Genomic DNA, 17,020 nt, shown 5'->3' on the forward strand with positions numbered 1-17,020 from the left:
AGAAGGCTGTTCTTCAGGAGACCTGCAAAACAAACACCGTAAGCTCGTCACTGAGAAGGGGGGGGGGGTTCCTCCTTGTGACCACCCTCCGGCGTGAGAATCAGACTAGGTTGCTCTGAATATAAGTGTATATTAAGAGATTGCTAGATAACTGGATAGCAGATGATCTTACCATTCCAAGATATTGGAGTATTTATAGCCGAAGGTAGGTTTCCTAGAAGGTACAGCCGGCTGAATAGTATTCCTGTTCAACCAACAGTGGACTATGCACAGGCCATACTGGTTGGTGGGTAGGTTACGGCCAACAGTAACAAAGTCGGCTGCACTATTCCACCAACTGTAGATTATGCACGTCCCACTTACTGTGGATTGTACGCAGGCCATGCTGGTTGGTGAATAGGTTACGGCCAACAGTAACACTATTCCACCAACTGTAGGCCGCGCATGCTCCTCAGTAAGGGTTGGTGAGTAGGCAGCGGCTAATAGTGACAAACAGTACTAGAGGGTGCTCCTCCTCGCCCTGTTGTCGATGAGCTGTCACCCTGTGATTGGCTCATGGGCTGTTCTGGTCAGATCGTCTGTCCTATCCATACCTTGGTAGGTATGGTACAAAAGATCTTTCAGAATCAGACTGGCTCATTTAGGCGGGATTGTTCCCGCCTTGCTCATTCCTTCATGTGACTACTGAAGTAGCTAGTGTCTTGTGCGTGTAGCCCTGCTGTCTGCGGGTAGCCTTCCCTGATGGCTTGTATCCGCAACTGCGGGAACAGGCGGGGTACTTCACCATTGGGAGGCTTTCCCTGCGTGTTCAGCTTGTGTACTGCGCGTAAGATCCTATGAGCATGGTGGGTCCTGCGGGAGCAGATGGCCTTTGCGCAGACGTCCCTGTTCAAGGTGAGTCTTGCGGGACCAACTGGTCTCTGCTGGGACCTACCAATGAAGAAACACTAAGTGACCCTGTACAGATTATAGATAATCTGGGGGTTAAGTAATGTTTCCCACGGATGAGGTCTAGCTGAGAAGGCTGTTCTTCAGGAGACCTGCAAAACAAACACCGTAAGCTCGTCACTGAGAAGGGGGGGGGGGTTCCTCCTTGTGACCACCCTCCGGCGTGAGAATCAGACTAGGTTGCTCTGAATATAAGTGTATATTAAGAGATTGCTAGATAACTGGATAGCAGATGATCTTACCATTCCAAGATATTGGAGTATTTATAGCCGAAGGTAGGTTTCCTAGAAGGTACAGCCGGCTGAATAGTATTCCTGTTCAACCAACAGTGGACTATGCACAGGCCATACTGGTTGGTGGGTAGGTTACGGCCAACAGTAACAAAGTCAGCTGCACTATTCCACCAACTGTAGATTATGCACGTCCCACTTACTGTGGATTGTACGCAGGCCATGCTGGTTGGTGAATAGGTTACGGCCAACAGTAACACTATTCCACCAACTGTAGGCCGCGCATGCTCCTCAGTAAGGGTTGGTGAGTAGGCAGCGGCTAATAGTGACAAACAGTACTAGAGGGTGCTCCTCCTCGCCCTGTTGTCGATGAGCTGTCACCCTGTGATTGGCTCATGGGCTGTTCTGGTCAGATCGTCTGTCCTATCCATACCTTGGTAGGTATGGTACAAAAGATCTTTCAGAATCAGACTGGCTCATTTAGGCGGGATTGTTCCCGCCTTGCTCATTGCTTCATGTGACTACTGAAGTAGCTAGTGTCTTGTGCGTGTAGCCCTGCTGTCTGCGGGTAGCCTTCCCTGATGGCTTGTATCCGCAACTGCGGGAACAGGCGGGGTACTTCACCATTGGGAGGCTTTCCCTGCGTGTTCAGCTTGTGTACTGCGCGTAAGATCCTATGAGCTTGGTGGGTCCTGCGGGAGCAGATGGCCTTTGCGTAGACGTCCCTGTTCAAGGTGAGTCTTGCGGGACCAACTGGTCTCTGCTGGGACCTACCTCTTCAAAATCCATTTTCCGTGACAGGTTTTGGAGTCCAATCAAAAGCTACCATATGTACTCAAGTCCGTCTTCCACGTCCAAGTTTGTACCAAATCCGCCTTCCCCGTTCAAGTTTACACCAAATCCGTCTTCCCTGTCCAAATTTACACCAAATCGGTCCAATTTCTAAAATATTCTCTTTTTAAGTTTTAAGTTTATATTAGTATAATTAATTTCATTTATATTTTGTTTTTCTTTTATAACTTTTAAATTAAAAAGTTTTATAAAATTTTGAATATACCATTGAGACATCTACGTGCCGACATAAATTTTATTCAAAATCGAGTCGGGTCAAATTTATGTCGAAACGTTCACTAAAAACTTGGCACGACTCGGTTTTGAATAAAATTTATATCGGCTTGTAAATAAAAATAAGTACGTCTCAACGATATATTCAAAATTTTATAAAACTTTATATTTCAAAATTTATAACAGAAAAACAAAATATAAATGAAATTAATTATACTAAAAATAATATTAAAATAAAACTTAAAACTTGAAAACAGAATAATTTAAAAGTTGGATGAGGAAGACGGATTTGGTGTAAACTTTGACACCGAAGACAGATTTGGTGTAAACTTGGACAGGAAGGCGGATTTGATGCAAACTTGGATGGGGAAGACAGATTTCAAATGGACATACATGAGATATGAAAGAAATTAGCACTATTACGGGTTTCTCTTTCTAAAAAGAATGTCATTTTGAGAATTTTCCCTTCTAAGAAAGACACCTTACCTTCACAAGTGTGGAAATTAGGGAACAACAATGCGATAGTGAGGTAATATGAAGAAATCCTAGAAATTAAAAGGGAGAGATGCGATGCGCAAAAGAGGAAATTAGGTAACTTTAAAATTGGCAAACTAAGAAGCGAAAATTGGCAAATTAATTGAATGGGCGTTACCGAATTATCAACTAACAATTGGATGACAAAACTTATTATTTCCTCTTCAAATCCAAATCCAATTTGTTTCAAGCTCACTGCACTGATACAACTTCCCGAGCATCTTGGAAATAATATAAATAATAAGTTTTGAACACTCGGTCAAACTATGACAAAAACTCGAACAATTTTGACTTTCTTTGGTCAACACGAAAAACAAACAACTTACTCGGCCGACATGGGAAAGAGCGTGGAGCATGCTTGATTCAAACCATCTCCGTAAGTTGGCTCTTACATTAATCAAGTCATACCGTGATCTATGTATCGCAGCCTCGCGGGTGCGTTGCAATATCTCACTTTTACCAGACCTGACATCATATATGCAATCCAACATATTTGTTTATTTATGCATGCACCAACCTCACTGTCATTATTTGAAACGGGTTCTGCGTTATCTTCGAGGGACTATTGATCACGGTATTCACATTCTTCCCTCTATGTCTATTGCCCTTACTGCCTACTCTGATGCTGATTGGGGAGGATGTTCTGATTCGCGACGCTCCACCTTCGGTTGTTGTGTATTTCTCGGTACTAACCTAATCTCCTGGTCTTCGAAACGCCAACCCACTATTTCTAGGTCGAGTGCCAAAGATGAATATTGTGGCGTCGCTAACACGGTTGTTGAAACGAGTTCGATACGTCACCTCCTGCTTGAACTTATGATTCTGGTTCGTCAAGCAACTTTTGTGTATTGTGACAATATATCTGCCATCTATCTATTGGGTAATCCATTCCAGCACCAACGCACCAAACATGTTGAAATAGACATACACTTTGTCATGAAAAGGTTTGTGTTGGCTCTGTTCGTGTTCTTCATGTACCAACTGATTACCAGTATGCAAATATCTTCACCAAGGGACTGTCGAGACCACTTTTCTTGAGGTTTAAGGCCAGTCTTTATGTTCGCTCTCCTACAGCTAAGACTGAGGGGGTGTCTTAGTGTATATCATTGAATATTATTTGATAATATTTAGTTTAAAATAGATGATTGTATAGGATTATATTTCCTTATTTATCTTGTATTGTAAATTTTTATTCAAGGCTTTGGAATGAGAATGATGACAATTCAGTTCATTAAATTTGGACGGTGTCTTCGCTTGGTTATCAAAAAGAACTCCTCAGATTAGAGAGGTAATATTGGCCCATCCATCTACAAATTACAAAAATAAGCAAATGTAAAACAAAATGTGGATTTGTAAATGTATTGGATGCTGCTGCCAAAGCCATTACAAGTGAGGCGACAGCAAGAAGTGCAAGATTGGCGGGGCTAAGAAGAAGGAGAAGAACCACTACAACCAGCAGCATGTTTGGTAAGATTTGTTTTTAAACCAATTGGTGGCATTTTGAGAGTTTTCACATAGCGAAAGTGTACATTTAGGTGGCGTTTTGTCACGGAGTTATCCCTCTAGATTCCGTGTGGCGCCCGAAGGCCAGCCAATCGGTCCGCTCATGACCAGGGTCTGCTGGTTTCGTCCTGCCTTGGACTCATCAGGTGAGCGGCAACAGCTCGCAACCAGCGATGCGTTCGTCATGCAAGCACGACTAGGCATGTACGCTTTCTTTCCTGCTGAGGCCGTGCCCAATAAAGTCCTGGACGAGCCAACAAACCCAAGCGTTACAACACAAATCAAGCATCTCGATCTTCAAATATTTGATCCGTGACACTCTCCCACCACCATAACCATGCACGTCCTCGTGCATGCACAAGTCATCCCATACCGACGTGCAAGACTTAGACGTTGTGGTCTTCCCCTATGCCATGCATGTCTGAAGGACAAGCTCGTCGTCACATACCAACTCACAAGCCGAAGCCTTGCGTTTTGAGAATGATCAACTCTGATAAATAGGACACCCAATAGTTCAGCCAAAATGTGAGTTAGCCGTGTCGGTTAATTATGCCGCCGGATTATGTGACGCCGACGTTCGCCAAGTTAGCAGACTTTAAAACAGGTTACGGCTTTGCTAAACCGTAAAACTTTTAACACGAACACGGTGGTCTTCACTTCACTGGACCAGGGCGGCTGCTCACGATTCCATACTCGCGGCGTACAAAGACCATTCAATCTTCTCCCACCACCATTTCTTAACTCATTCTCGACATTTTTAAGCTCTTTTTGGTTGAGTGTACACATTCCAACGTATCCGAGGTTCGACCTGCTCTGATCAAGCATCTCAATCTTCAAATATTTGGTCCGTGACAGTTTAGTATGCAGGAATAACCGAGGGAATTGAATGATTCATTGCGTGGGAATGAAAAAAGTGATGTTTGATTGCTCAATGGCATGGAATCATCCATTCCATATGGAATCTTATTCCATCGAAACTATTCGTTCCCGCATCCCTTCTTTTTTCATTCCATTCCTCCTTCACCTTACTTTTCTTAACAACACAGCCACCTAATAACAACCACCACCACCACCTTCGTCACCATCACCGCTACCACCGCTGTCGTTGCATGAGCACCACCACCATACCATTACCATCACTACCAATGCTACCATCGCAACCCCTGCCGCCTTACCGCCACTGCCACCACCATTTTTGTCGTAGAGCTACCACCGTCGCCTACAGGGGGGTTTTTTTTAAGTATTTTTAGAATGAAGTGTTTTTATTATTTCTATTTCATTCCTGCAATTTTTTTATACCAAATAACATAAAGTAATAATTCGTTTTATTCTCACAGGTTAACCAAACAAGATAAATGGTAATGATCCATTTGATTCCCTTATCCATTCCATTCATTCTCCTATTCCATTCTCCTTTCATTCCATTACCTCCAACCAAACATACCTTTACCGTTTTTGTTTGGGAATTTACGTTTAGAAAGTTTTTGGTTTTCTACTTTATACATTGTAGGCAAGTTGTGTTTTTGTTAGAAAGTAGAAATGAGTCAAATGACCCGTGTTATCGTTTTAGAATTATTCTAGTTTTTGTTTATAGTGATTTGTTTTATGTAGGGGGGCAATCCTGCCCAAAGTCATTCATTTGGGTCAGTTTGGGTTATTTTAAAAACCTTATGGGTTGATTTGGGTTGGATAAGTTTATTATACGGGTCAGAACGGGTTATTCACCAAAATTCTGTATTTTAAATTGGGTCAAATTGGGTTGAACTTTCTAGAAGAATGGGTTGGTAGGGTTACTCTTTTCAATTCCTCCAGAAACCACGGGTCACCACCGCCGTTCGCAGGTGGATCATCTGACAAACAGTCACCACCGCCGTTTGCCTTTCGCCACCGCCGATAACTTCATCTCCGGAGATTAATACCGCCGCCGATAACTTCTTCATCTCCGGTAGGGTCTCTGTCGATAACTTCTTCCGGTCACCACCGCCGTTCGCCGTTCTCCGCCATGAGCTACAGTTTGATCTTCATCTTTGGGTAACTCATCTCTGTCTTGATCTTTATGTGCATCAATATGTGAGCTACAGTGATTCCATAAACAATTGTTATATTACACCTATTTTGGGATTTACATATAACTAAATCTGACTTTTTGGATCTTCATCTCCGGACACAACTGTCTGACTTTGACCAGAAACATATCAAAAAAAATATAAAACAAGCTATTAATTTTAAAAAAATAAGCTATCAATTGGGATTTTTATATGTTAATCATATTAATTGTAGTTATTTTATTAACATAAAAATGCTAAGTTTCATTTTTTACATATTTAGATATAACAACTTTCATTTTTTAGTATATTTATGTTTGTATATTTATTAATATAACAACTTTCATTTTTTACATATTTAGATGAAAACGAGATTGAGGTGGAGGAACACGCGTTAATTTCGAGATATAATAGTAGCAATTTATATTGACCGAGAGGTATTAAAAGCTCATTCTCTTTGCAACTTTATTTTATGTTTGTATATGTATTATTAAAACAACCTTCCTTTTTTACGTATTTAGATTAAAACGAGATCGAGATGGAGGAACAGCTTGTATTGACCAAGAATATAATTTGTAGTAGAGTTTCTAGTTGTTTTGAATTGTTTAATGCTTGTGAATTGTTTAATGTTTGTGACTTAAAACAAATTGTGGCTGAATCTTCACAACTAAAATGATGTTTTGGTTTAATGTTTTGTTCTTCGTTGACTTTTTCAGGTTTTTTTTTTTAACAAAGATAATGGGAGAAACATTTTAGCTTTTTTGTTTTTAATTTATATTTTGAGTTATAATTTTTGTATTATTATTTTTTTAGAGTTTTTAACAAAAACATTTTATAACATTAAAAAGTAAAAACCCCTCAAAAAAATTCAAAAAAAAATTATAACTTAAAATATAAATCAAAAATAAAAAAAGTAAAATGTTTCCTCCGTTATCCTTGTTAAAAAAAAAAAAAAAAGAACCCGGACCCGAAACCTGTTTTGACCCATTCTGAACTGAACCTGTTAACCCTGACCCGTTCCGACCCGAACCAAAACAACCTTTTTTTAAATGACCCGTTTCGACCCTAACCTGTTCCGACCCATGACCCGTTTTGACCCAACCCATTTGCCACCCCTAGTTTTATGCTTCTTTAACGAGGTAGCAACCCAGTACGAATTTTATTGGTATTGGTTAGGTTCATACCGGCACATACATTAAACCCAAACCATAAATTAGTAAGCACCTAGAATAGTAGTGGTAGTGATATCACATAGCATATGATACAAAAAATTGAATATCAAAAATGCTTATTCAGTCGGTAAAACGTAGCCGTTGCATTTGGTCGGTGTCAGCCTCGTTTGTTACGTTTCGGAACTAAACCCAGAATATAGTTCCGTCAAGTTAACATATTCATAACAAAAGCACTGGTGTTACGGCGATGACTCGATGCGAATTCAATAGGTATCAATTAGGTTCATAACGTGCATGAGAACTAAACCGAAAATATAGTTTTGTATATTAACCTAATACAACATAGAGGATAACTAAAAAATAGTTGCTACAATGGGGGATTGAACTCAAGCAATTTAGTGTAACATGAGTTTAAAAATATTCCTTCAACCATCAAACAAAGTGAACAATTGGAATACATCTTGAAACCAATTTGATAAATGGTCAAACTATTAGCCCAAAAAACTTTATGATACCAAAGTTTTCAATTATACTAATTTATAATTTCAAAAACAGATAATTAATTAATTAAAGAAATATTGGTTTTAAATAATTTTAACTATGTCTTATTAATAAATAGCAATCCTAACTTTAAACTTGGCTGGTGGCGGTCCAAACTAAAAGGGTATTTGTTTATAACAGACCGCGACTAACGGATGTTAACTCCGTTAGTGATTTGCTGACGTGGACCTTCTCCAGACGTGTCACGCCAGAAACTTGCAACTCGTCGCCATTCTCCCTAATATCGTTACATCGTCTCTCTCCGTCTTCAAAACACATCAGAAATTAGTAAATGAAGCATATTTCATCTTCTTCCATGACCAATCCCAAGATACCAAAGCCGATCTTATTTTCAAAAATTCGAAATCAAATATTACACGATTTACAAAATAAACATAGGCTTTTGTTAAGGAGATCAAAACGAGTCGAATGATGTGTCAGTTACTCAAATGGTGCACGATTGACAATGGTGGACTTTACCGAAGACAACGACGGCGGCACGTCAATTAGGTTTTGAATGAGAGAGAGAAGGTGTAACGATATTAGGGAGAATAGAGGCGAGTTGCAGGTTTCCAGGGTGATGCGACCGAAGAAGGTCCACGTTAGCAAATCACTAACGGAGTTAACATCCATTAGTCGTGGTCCGTTACAAGCAAACACCCCTTTAGTTAGGACCGTCACCAGCCAAATTTAAAGTTATGACTGCTATTTGCTAATAGGACATAGTTAAGATTATTTAAAACCAGTATTCCTTAATTAAATATGGTTAGCCATAACTAAAAGACTCTATGGTTCTTTGTCTATTACAACCATCAAGGAAGCTACGCCATATGCTAGCATTTGGTGCAAAAGGCATCCCCAAAATAAACTTTTCAGCTTCCTTAAGATTACCATATCTGGCCATCAAGTCCACAACAAGAAGGTAATGTTCCATCTCTGGCTCAACCGCGTATTCGTCTTTCATTTTCTTAAACATTTCCGTCCCATCTTTCACTAATCCAGCATGTCGACACGCAGAAAGAACCGCTATAAATGCAACTTTGTCTGGTTTAAAACCAACCATCTCCATTTGTTTAAAACGTGCAACCGCCTCTTTTCCATATCCATGTAACCCAAGAGCCGAAACCAAAGACGTCCATGATATCACATTTCTCTCAGGCATTTCATCGAACACCTTAACCGCGCTCCACAAGCTCCCGCATTTTCCATACATATCTATCATTACATTGCAAGCCATTATGTCAAACCGGTTGAAATTAGATTTTATCATGAGGGAATGAAGCAAACTCCCCAAAACAAGGTTACATAGGCTGGTGCAAATGCTTATAACACTAACATATGTGTAACTATCGGGCGTGATACGGTCCACTTGCATATGGTTAAAAAGCTCAAAAGCTTCGTTGTAATCCCCATTTCTAGCACACGAAGCAATCAAGACGTTCCATGACACAATATCGGGATCTTCTACCTCGCAGAACAGTTCCTGAGCTTTATGGTACATGCCATTTCGATTATACATCCCCGCAACGATATTGTTGTAAACAACAGAATATGGTAGTTTATTATCATCAAAAAGACTTAACGCGTCTAAACTTAAACCATTTTTGGCATACGCGGTCATAAGTGCACCAGTCACATACTCGTTTAAAAGGTAACCCGTTTTCACAACCAAAGAATGAAGCTGCGTTACCTCCAAAGGTAAAACCGACTTTACAACACTAGAGAACGAAAACTCGTTTGGAAATGTACCCGAGCGTATCATTTCCCGCATCAGCATAACAGAAGTTAAACAACTTTTGTTGGAATATCCATGAAGCAAAGCATTCCAAGAAACTAAATTCTTGTCAACAATCTCATCAAAGCAACGGTGCGCGTTAACTAACCGATTGCATTTAGCATAGAAATTAACCAATGCACTGCCTACAAACCCATCGTTTTCATATCGGTTCTTGATTATCTTAGCATGAATAAACTCTCCATAACTCAGATTAATTAGCCTAGTACATGAAACAATAACACTCAAAAATGTGGTCTTGTTAGGGGCAAAACCGTCAATATACATCTTGCGAAAAAACTCGATCGCTTTCATTGGTTCCTCCCCATTAGCCAACGCGGTTATAACCGTATTCCACGTCACCAAATCTCGTTTAGGTACCAAATTAAACATTTTCACCGTTAAACATGTACCCGCACACTTCCCATACATGCTAACAAAAGCATTACCAACCGAAACTTTAGTTAACAATCCAAACTTAATAGCCAGCCCGTGTAACTGTTCACCCGAATCGAGATCATCCTCATATCGAAATCCCGATAAAACACCCACAAACGAAGATTCAGATAACGACATCCAATTCCACAAAAGCTCATGAAACATCGACATACATTCGTTTAGATATCCTTCGTGTCCAAGCAACGATATCATCGCATTATACGTCACTAGATTCCTGTATCGCATTTCATCAAACACCTTATACGCATCATTAACGCACCCGTTCCTACCCAAAAAGCCCAACAAAGCGGTAGCCACAAAACAATCAGTAAACAGGAAGCCGGACTTAACCGCCACTGCTTGCAAATAAAGTCCTTGATGAATGCTTAACGAATTACACGCGAAAAGAGTGGCGTAAGTGAACTGGGTGGGAACGAACCCGAATTGTCTCATGTCTAAGAACAAGCACCAGGCTTGTTGTGCATTGTTAAGTTGAGTGTAGGTGTTGATAATGGTGTTGTATGAGATGGTATTCTTGTGAGGCATTTGGTCGAACAGTTGGCGTGCAATGGATATGTGGCCGAGGGATGTGTAGAGAGTGATGAGGTTGTTGTGGAAGAATTGAGGTTGGGGTAAGGCTGATCCCATGGTGGCGATGAGTCCATGGGTGGGTTTGGGGTTGAGTGAGTTGACTCGTAAGGATTTACGAAGGAGGGTAACTAGAGGTGAAGCCAGCAGTTCAGTGTGGTGCCTTGGACCGGTTTCGGGTCTAATAACGAACCGTAAAGGTGCCTTGGATCGGGTTTGCCGGCGGTGAGTGGTGTTTGATGTACGCCTAGAGAGAATTAGTGGGTGGTGAATGGTGACGGTTTGAGGCTGGAAACACCGAGGGAGAGGAAGGCGGCGGCTGTTGGTGGTGGTTGTTTATGATGGTTAAATCCCATGTGTTCATTTTTACCCCATGTGAGGCACCAGGTTGGGTAAAAAAACGGAACTTAACATCAATTAAGAGGGTGTTTCGGATTATTTATTTAACTCTAAAAGTGCTTTTTGTCAAAAGTGTTTATTGGCTTCTGGCTTTTTGAAAAGGAGTTTTCAAAAAAGTGTTTGGATTAGCTTATGTGGTTGGAAAAACCATAAGCACTTTTTAAAAAATGTTTGGTATAGCTTATTAACACAAAATGACCAAAAGGGTAAAGGGTGGATAAGTTAGTAAAAATCAAATAAAAAAGCCAAAAACATTTTTGAAAAGCCTTAAATTGGGGCTTTTGGAAAAATGTTTTTTTCAAGCTAATAAAAAAGCCAAAACTAAATGGGCTTTTACATTTGCCAAACACCTTTTTAGCTTATTGGCTTCTTAAAAAAGTCATTAAGCCAATAAACATTTTTCAAATAGAGATTACAAATATCCGTTCCGTGCCAAACGTTAGCGTGAGTAATGAAAAGCCCAACCATTGCTAAACGATATTTTTGAGATTAATTGAGATGTTGTGATCCATTCTCTTTTTGTCATGGTATCTTTATCAATCACTTTCTCATGATAAATATCATATTAGATAATTCTAATTGACAACCCAATAGTGACGGGTGAGTTGGGTTGGCACATGACATTAAAAAAAAAAAATTTATAATTAATTCTTACAATTCATCAAAGCAAACTAGTTTACAAACTATTTTTATACCATGTGTTATGTAAATACTGGTTCATGTTTTTTTATACTTTTCCATACTAATGATTATGTTAACAATATGAAATACATTAATAAAAAATCTACTTGAGATCAGTCTTGTTTCTTTTATAAGGTTTTCTTTTTCAAGATTAACTCGACTCATTACAGGCTTACAGCCCTATTGAGCATTGGGCTCGTCCTAGTCAAGTAAATTTGTAATGATTAGATGTTTAATAATTAATTATTACAATGCTAAAAAAAATGGAATAGAATAACAAAATCGGCAGAGGTCGTAGCTGTCATAAAGACGGAAAAAGTCCACCCCCAACTAACACCCTCACCAGCACCGGTGGCGCCTGCCTCAGCTAATAATAATATTATTGTTAAGCAAGCACTAATAATAATGGCAGACCCCGACGTCCCCAAAAAGTTCCGAGCCCTAGGGGAGTCCGCCGAGCGTAAGTTCGCCAAGGTCCGGGACACCCCACCCTACACCCGCACTCCCAACCACTACTTCCCCAATGTCTTCAAAGCCTACACCAAGCTATGGGACTTCCAGCAGCGCAACCGCTCCAAGCTCGTCGAATCCGGCCTGCAGCGCTGGGAAATCGGCGAGATCGCCTCGCGAATTGGCCAGCTCTACTTCACGCAGTACATGAGGACCAGTGAGGCCAGGTTTTTGCTGGAATCGTATATCTTCTATGAGGCGATATTGAATAGAGGTTATTTTGAAGGATCTAGTTTCAAAGCAGTGAAGGACAGAGGGCTTAGGTTTAAGGAGTTGAGGTTTTATGCCAGGTTTTTGCTCGTGGCCTTGATTTTGAACCGCTGGGAGATGGTGAACTTGTTGCTGGACCGGTTTCGAGGGATGCTTGATGATAGTAAAGCTAAGTTTCCGGTATGATTCATTGATTATGTGTACAGAAGAAACTGAAACCCTAGCTATTTTGGTTGTTGGAGATTTTAGGTTAATTTAATTAATTTGAATGTTTGGTTTTAGGGCTTAGGTTTTGTACTAGTGGAGTGGATATTATTATTTTGGTTGTTTTGTAGGACTAATTGTAGGAAATTTTAGAGGTAGTTGTTTGATGGATTTAACTCTTTATTATGAAACTGAGTTTTTATGAAGGCTTTTGTAGACCGGAGGTTTATTAGTTTGTTGGAAGAATTTTTAGTTAGAATCATGCTGTTTTTTATCTGTTCTGATCCAAAATGACTGAACTATTGTGAGGATTAACATGCTATTTTAGTTGGAAGAACTTTTAGTTAATTCTGGAATGATGGTATCAGTAAGTTAGAATCATTTTATTTTTGTTTGTTCTCATTCAAGATCATGTTGAGAATGTGAAACTGAAGCATTTTGTGAGTATTAACATGCTATTTTAGTTAGATGAACTTTTTGTTAATGCTGGAATTATGATATCAGTAAGTTAGATTCATGCTATTTTATATATGTTCTGATTCAAAATTGAAGTTGTAATTGTGAAACCGAAGCACTTTGTGAGTACTAAAATGGCATTTTTAGTTGGAAGAACATGACTCCCTAGTTTAGTTATAGCTAATTTTTAAAGATAGGCATAATCATGTGGTTATCCTACTGCTTGACTCTTTCAAACAATCAAATTATACAAGATTTCTGTTAAAGATTTTATGGTAGTGTAATTGGGTATGCAGCTGATGCATTGTATGGACCCGTATCATACATTATTTATGAACACAAAAAGTTATGAATTTATGAGCCATGTTTACAGTTTTGAAAACCATTCTGTTTACAGGACACCACATTCAAGGAATGGAAAGTGGTGATGCAAGAAATGATGCGGTTTATGAAAGTTGATTCACCATTTTCGAACACTAGACCGTTACGTTACTGTGCAATGTTCGATTCACACCCAAATTCACTTCCATATGTGGCACGTTTCCATGCTAAAAAGGTTCTAAAGTTGGGAGATGCTTTGTTAATGAGCTATCACCGAAACGAGGTAAACTTGTTACATAACTGCTTGGTTATTTACATTTTACCCCTCCGTTAAACTCTTTAACCTTGGAATATTATCATTGCAGGTTAAGTTTGCAGAACTTACAATAGATACATTCAGAATGTTGCAGTGTTTGGAATGGGAACCAAGTGGATCTTTTTATCAGAAGCAACTTGCGGAAGCTCATGATAATGGTACTTCAAATGATCAGTCTGCTACTTCAGGGTTACTTGATATAAATTTAGTGGCGGATATGACCGACCCGTCTTTGCCTCCAAATCCCAAGAAGGCTGTTCTTTATCGTCCATCTGCAACGCATTTACTAGCTGTGAGTTGAAATATTTAAACTTTTAGTGTTGTGGTTATATATTATTGGTGGCAATCATGACCTGTTTTTAAAGAATAGGTTGATTTGGGTCTTCTCAAATCAGTCAATGAGTCAAACTGGGTTTGCTTAAATTAGTCAATGGGTAAGTGCTATAAAACTTGTTAACTTAAAAAGGATCCAAATGGGTTAGGATTGTTGTTTGTCTCTACCGCCTACTTATTGTACCGCGACACCATCGCAAACTCGTTTCAACCCTACTCCATTTTGGCAGAACTCTTTTTGATACGAACCAAATTGATGCTGTTTTTAATTTAAAAAAAAATTTGACCTGTTTTGACCCGAACTCATTTTGCTCAGAACCAATATTGACCCAAAAAACCATTCAAACCCGAACCCATTTTGGCACAAACCAATTGATGTTTTTTCCCCTTAAATTGACACGTTTTGACCTGTACTTTTTATGCTCAGAACCCATATTGACCCAAAGCCGTTCATACCCGAACCTGTTTTGACCTAAACCATTCAAGTTAATCCTTTATTTTGTGGGAATCTACAGGTATTGGCTGCAATTTGCGATGAGCTTCCTCCAGATAATGTTATGCTTATATATATAGCAGCATCAGGTTACTTTTTAGGTCCAATTATCCACCATGAAATCAATTTGTGAATTTGTGATTGTTATTAATATTAAGCCGCATATTATTATGTGTCCTCTGCAGGGGATTCTGGTCAAACTAGTGCCCCACATAAGCACGTATCTGGAAGTGTGAGAACATCTACGAAACTAAACACGGTCTATGAACGGAGTAAATTTGTGCCTGAAAATAATATCAATGGAAAGGGAGGTTCCAGCCATCCTGTTGAAAGTTGTGTGTGGTTAGGGCCCACCAGAAGTGGAGGTAGGAAGTGTGAACTGTGAAACTTTATTTTTTTGGCACGGTTGACTAAATATGATGAAAGATTTGACTCGCTTTGACTAATGTTGACTGTTACAGGGTCTAACAACCTTTTTCCTGGTGATCTAATCCCATTTACCAGAAGACCTGCTTTTTTCATTATTGATAGCGACAATAGCCATTCATTCAAGGCAGGTTTGTCTAAACTTGTACTTTTTTGTTATCCATTTGCAAACGGGTTATAAATACTTTTTTAGTGTATAAAAGAAAACAATATATTTGAGTTTCTTGATATATAGAGAATGAACATCTTTCTTTATTTTCAATAGTGATGAGTTTTATATATCACTTGATATATAGAGAATGAACATCTTTCTTTATAGCTGCTTATGCGCTTTCTTTTTATACACGTTGCAGATTCTACACGGTGCAGAAAGAGGTGAACCAGCAGCCCTGCTTCTTTCACCTCTAAAACCAACATTCAAAACTCAAACCAGTGGCGATAATAATATGACACAAAACGGAAGTCAATTCACCTTGTTTTTAACCGCTCCATTACGTGCGTGCTGGCAAATGTTTGGTCTCACATTTTCTGAAAACGAAGTGGTACATTTATTAAACGACATCTATTAATGAAGTAGTATTCTGTACACATGGTTTCTCATATATGTTTGATGTTTTAAGGATGTTATGGAAGATGCTGAGAGCATTGTTTCGGCTGCGTTTGCAGAGTGGGAAGTAGTACTTTGTACTTCAACCAGCCTAGATCTAGTGTGGGCCCAAGTTCTCTCTGAACCTTTGTTGAGACGGATAGTTCTAAGGTAAGTAGTCTTGTCTTCCACATAATATATTAAACCAGTTGACGTTTCATGATAAGTGAGTTGAATAATTTAGGAGTGTGCATAAAACCCAAAAACTGAAAATAATCTACCCTGAATAAAAACCGACGGTTTGATTTTATGTTTTTGTAAAAACCAAACACTCGGTTCGGTTTAGGTTTTGCATGTAACAAAAACCGACTGTTTGCTTTTATGTTTTTTGTAAAAACCAAACCGAAATAATTGAACCCAAACAAAAACCGTTTGTTTTGTGTTTTTGTAAAAACCGAGTATTCGGTTTGGTTTCAGTTTTGCATGTAACAAAAATAAAAAAATCGAACTGAACCGAGTTTATGGTTTTTATTTTGAGTTTTAAATTATTTATAAGAATTTAATAAATAGTTTTACCCGAATGCATAATAACAATTAATTATGTATTTAATAACAATTTTGGGCGTTTCTGTTAAAAAATTTTAAGCCCAGATGGCGAAACCGAAAAAACCGAACCGAACCGAACCAAAACCATAAAATTAAAACGAATGGTTTTCAAAAACTAAAAAGTCGAATTTTCAGTTTTAGTTTTAGACTCATGCACACCCCTTCAGAAAATGGCATGTTCCCTTGTTGACTCGTTACACATCCTTACTTTTAACGTTGTTTTCTAGATTCATATTATGTCGGTCTTTGCTCACATTTTTCGGGCACGAGGAAGAGAATGACGACTACGTGCCCGTATGCCTACCGCAGCTTCCGGAATCTGTGTCGGCAGGTGCAGAAGTTGTCCAATCAGCGGTGATGAAACTTGCAGAGCGCCTAAAAGTTTCGGATTGTTTTCAGTTATAGACATAATAAAGGTTAGGGGCAAATATGTAAATTCATTTTGAGTGAGGGGTGATTGGAAAATGATGGATGCTTGCTGCATATAGTTGTGGTGTAAAGGTTTGGTGATAAATACACAAGAGACTTACTGGTATTATTATCATTTGAGTTTGTATTTTATAGCCTTTTGTTTTGTAAAATGGAGGTACGTTGGCAGGTAGGGTGACTATTAATTTGTTGTTATTGGACCCCATAAAGAAG

General features: G+C 39.0%; 2 protein-coding genes across 2 annotated transcripts; one reads left to right on the forward strand and one right to left on the reverse strand.

Moving 5' to 3' along the window:
- Window positions 1-8,803: 8,803 nt before the first annotated feature.
- On the reverse strand, window positions 8,804-10,952 carry LOC143559820 (pentatricopeptide repeat-containing protein At3g58590). Its single transcript, XM_077048281.1, has one exon. It carries the CDS (start codon window positions 10,895-10,897, stop codon window positions 8,804-8,806), a length of 2,094 nt encoding a protein of 697 aa, XP_076904396.1. The 5' UTR covers window positions 10,898-10,952.
- A 1,370-nt stretch (window positions 10,953-12,322) lies between these two features.
- Window positions 12,323-16,825, forward strand: LOC143559805 (uncharacterized). Its single transcript, XM_077048268.1, has 9 exons — window positions 12,323-12,817; window positions 13,695-13,901; window positions 13,984-14,226; window positions 14,783-14,849; window positions 14,946-15,125; window positions 15,222-15,313; window positions 15,540-15,728; window positions 15,807-15,943; window positions 16,606-16,825. The coding sequence occupies exons 1-9, from the start codon at window positions 12,323-12,325 to the stop codon at window positions 16,781-16,783; spliced, it is 1,788 nt and encodes a 595-aa protein (XP_076904383.1). The 3' UTR covers window positions 16,784-16,825.
- The last annotated feature ends 195 nt before the right edge of the window (window positions 16,826-17,020 follow it).

The sequence above is a fragment of the Bidens hawaiensis genome, unplaced genomic scaffold (assembly GCF_021521415.1).
Source record: "Bidens hawaiensis isolate Kalapana, Puna unplaced genomic scaffold, B.hawaiensis_p1.1 tig00020044_1, whole genome shotgun sequence".
Classification (NCBI taxonomy): domain Eukaryota; kingdom Viridiplantae; phylum Streptophyta; class Magnoliopsida; order Asterales; family Asteraceae; genus Bidens; species Bidens hawaiensis.

What these genes read in the sequence shown, in the direction of transcription:
- LOC143559820 (XM_077048281.1), bottom strand. Translation starts at nt 10,897, where the DNA reads ATGGGATCAGCCTTACCCCAACCTCAATTCTTCCACAACAACCTCATC.
- LOC143559805 (XM_077048268.1), top strand. Translation starts at nt 12,323, where the DNA reads ATGGCAGACCCCGACGTCCCCAAAAAGTTCCGAGCCCTAGGGGAGTCC. An exon ending in ATAGTAAAGCTAAGTTTCCG is followed by an intron (nt 12,818 to 13,694) that starts GTATGATTCATT and finishes TTCTGTTTACAG; the next exon opens with GACACCACATTCAAGGAATG. An exon ending in TGAGCTATCACCGAAACGAG is followed by an intron (nt 13,902 to 13,983) that starts GTAAACTTGTTA and finishes TTATCATTGCAG; the next exon opens with GTTAAGTTTGCAGAACTTAC.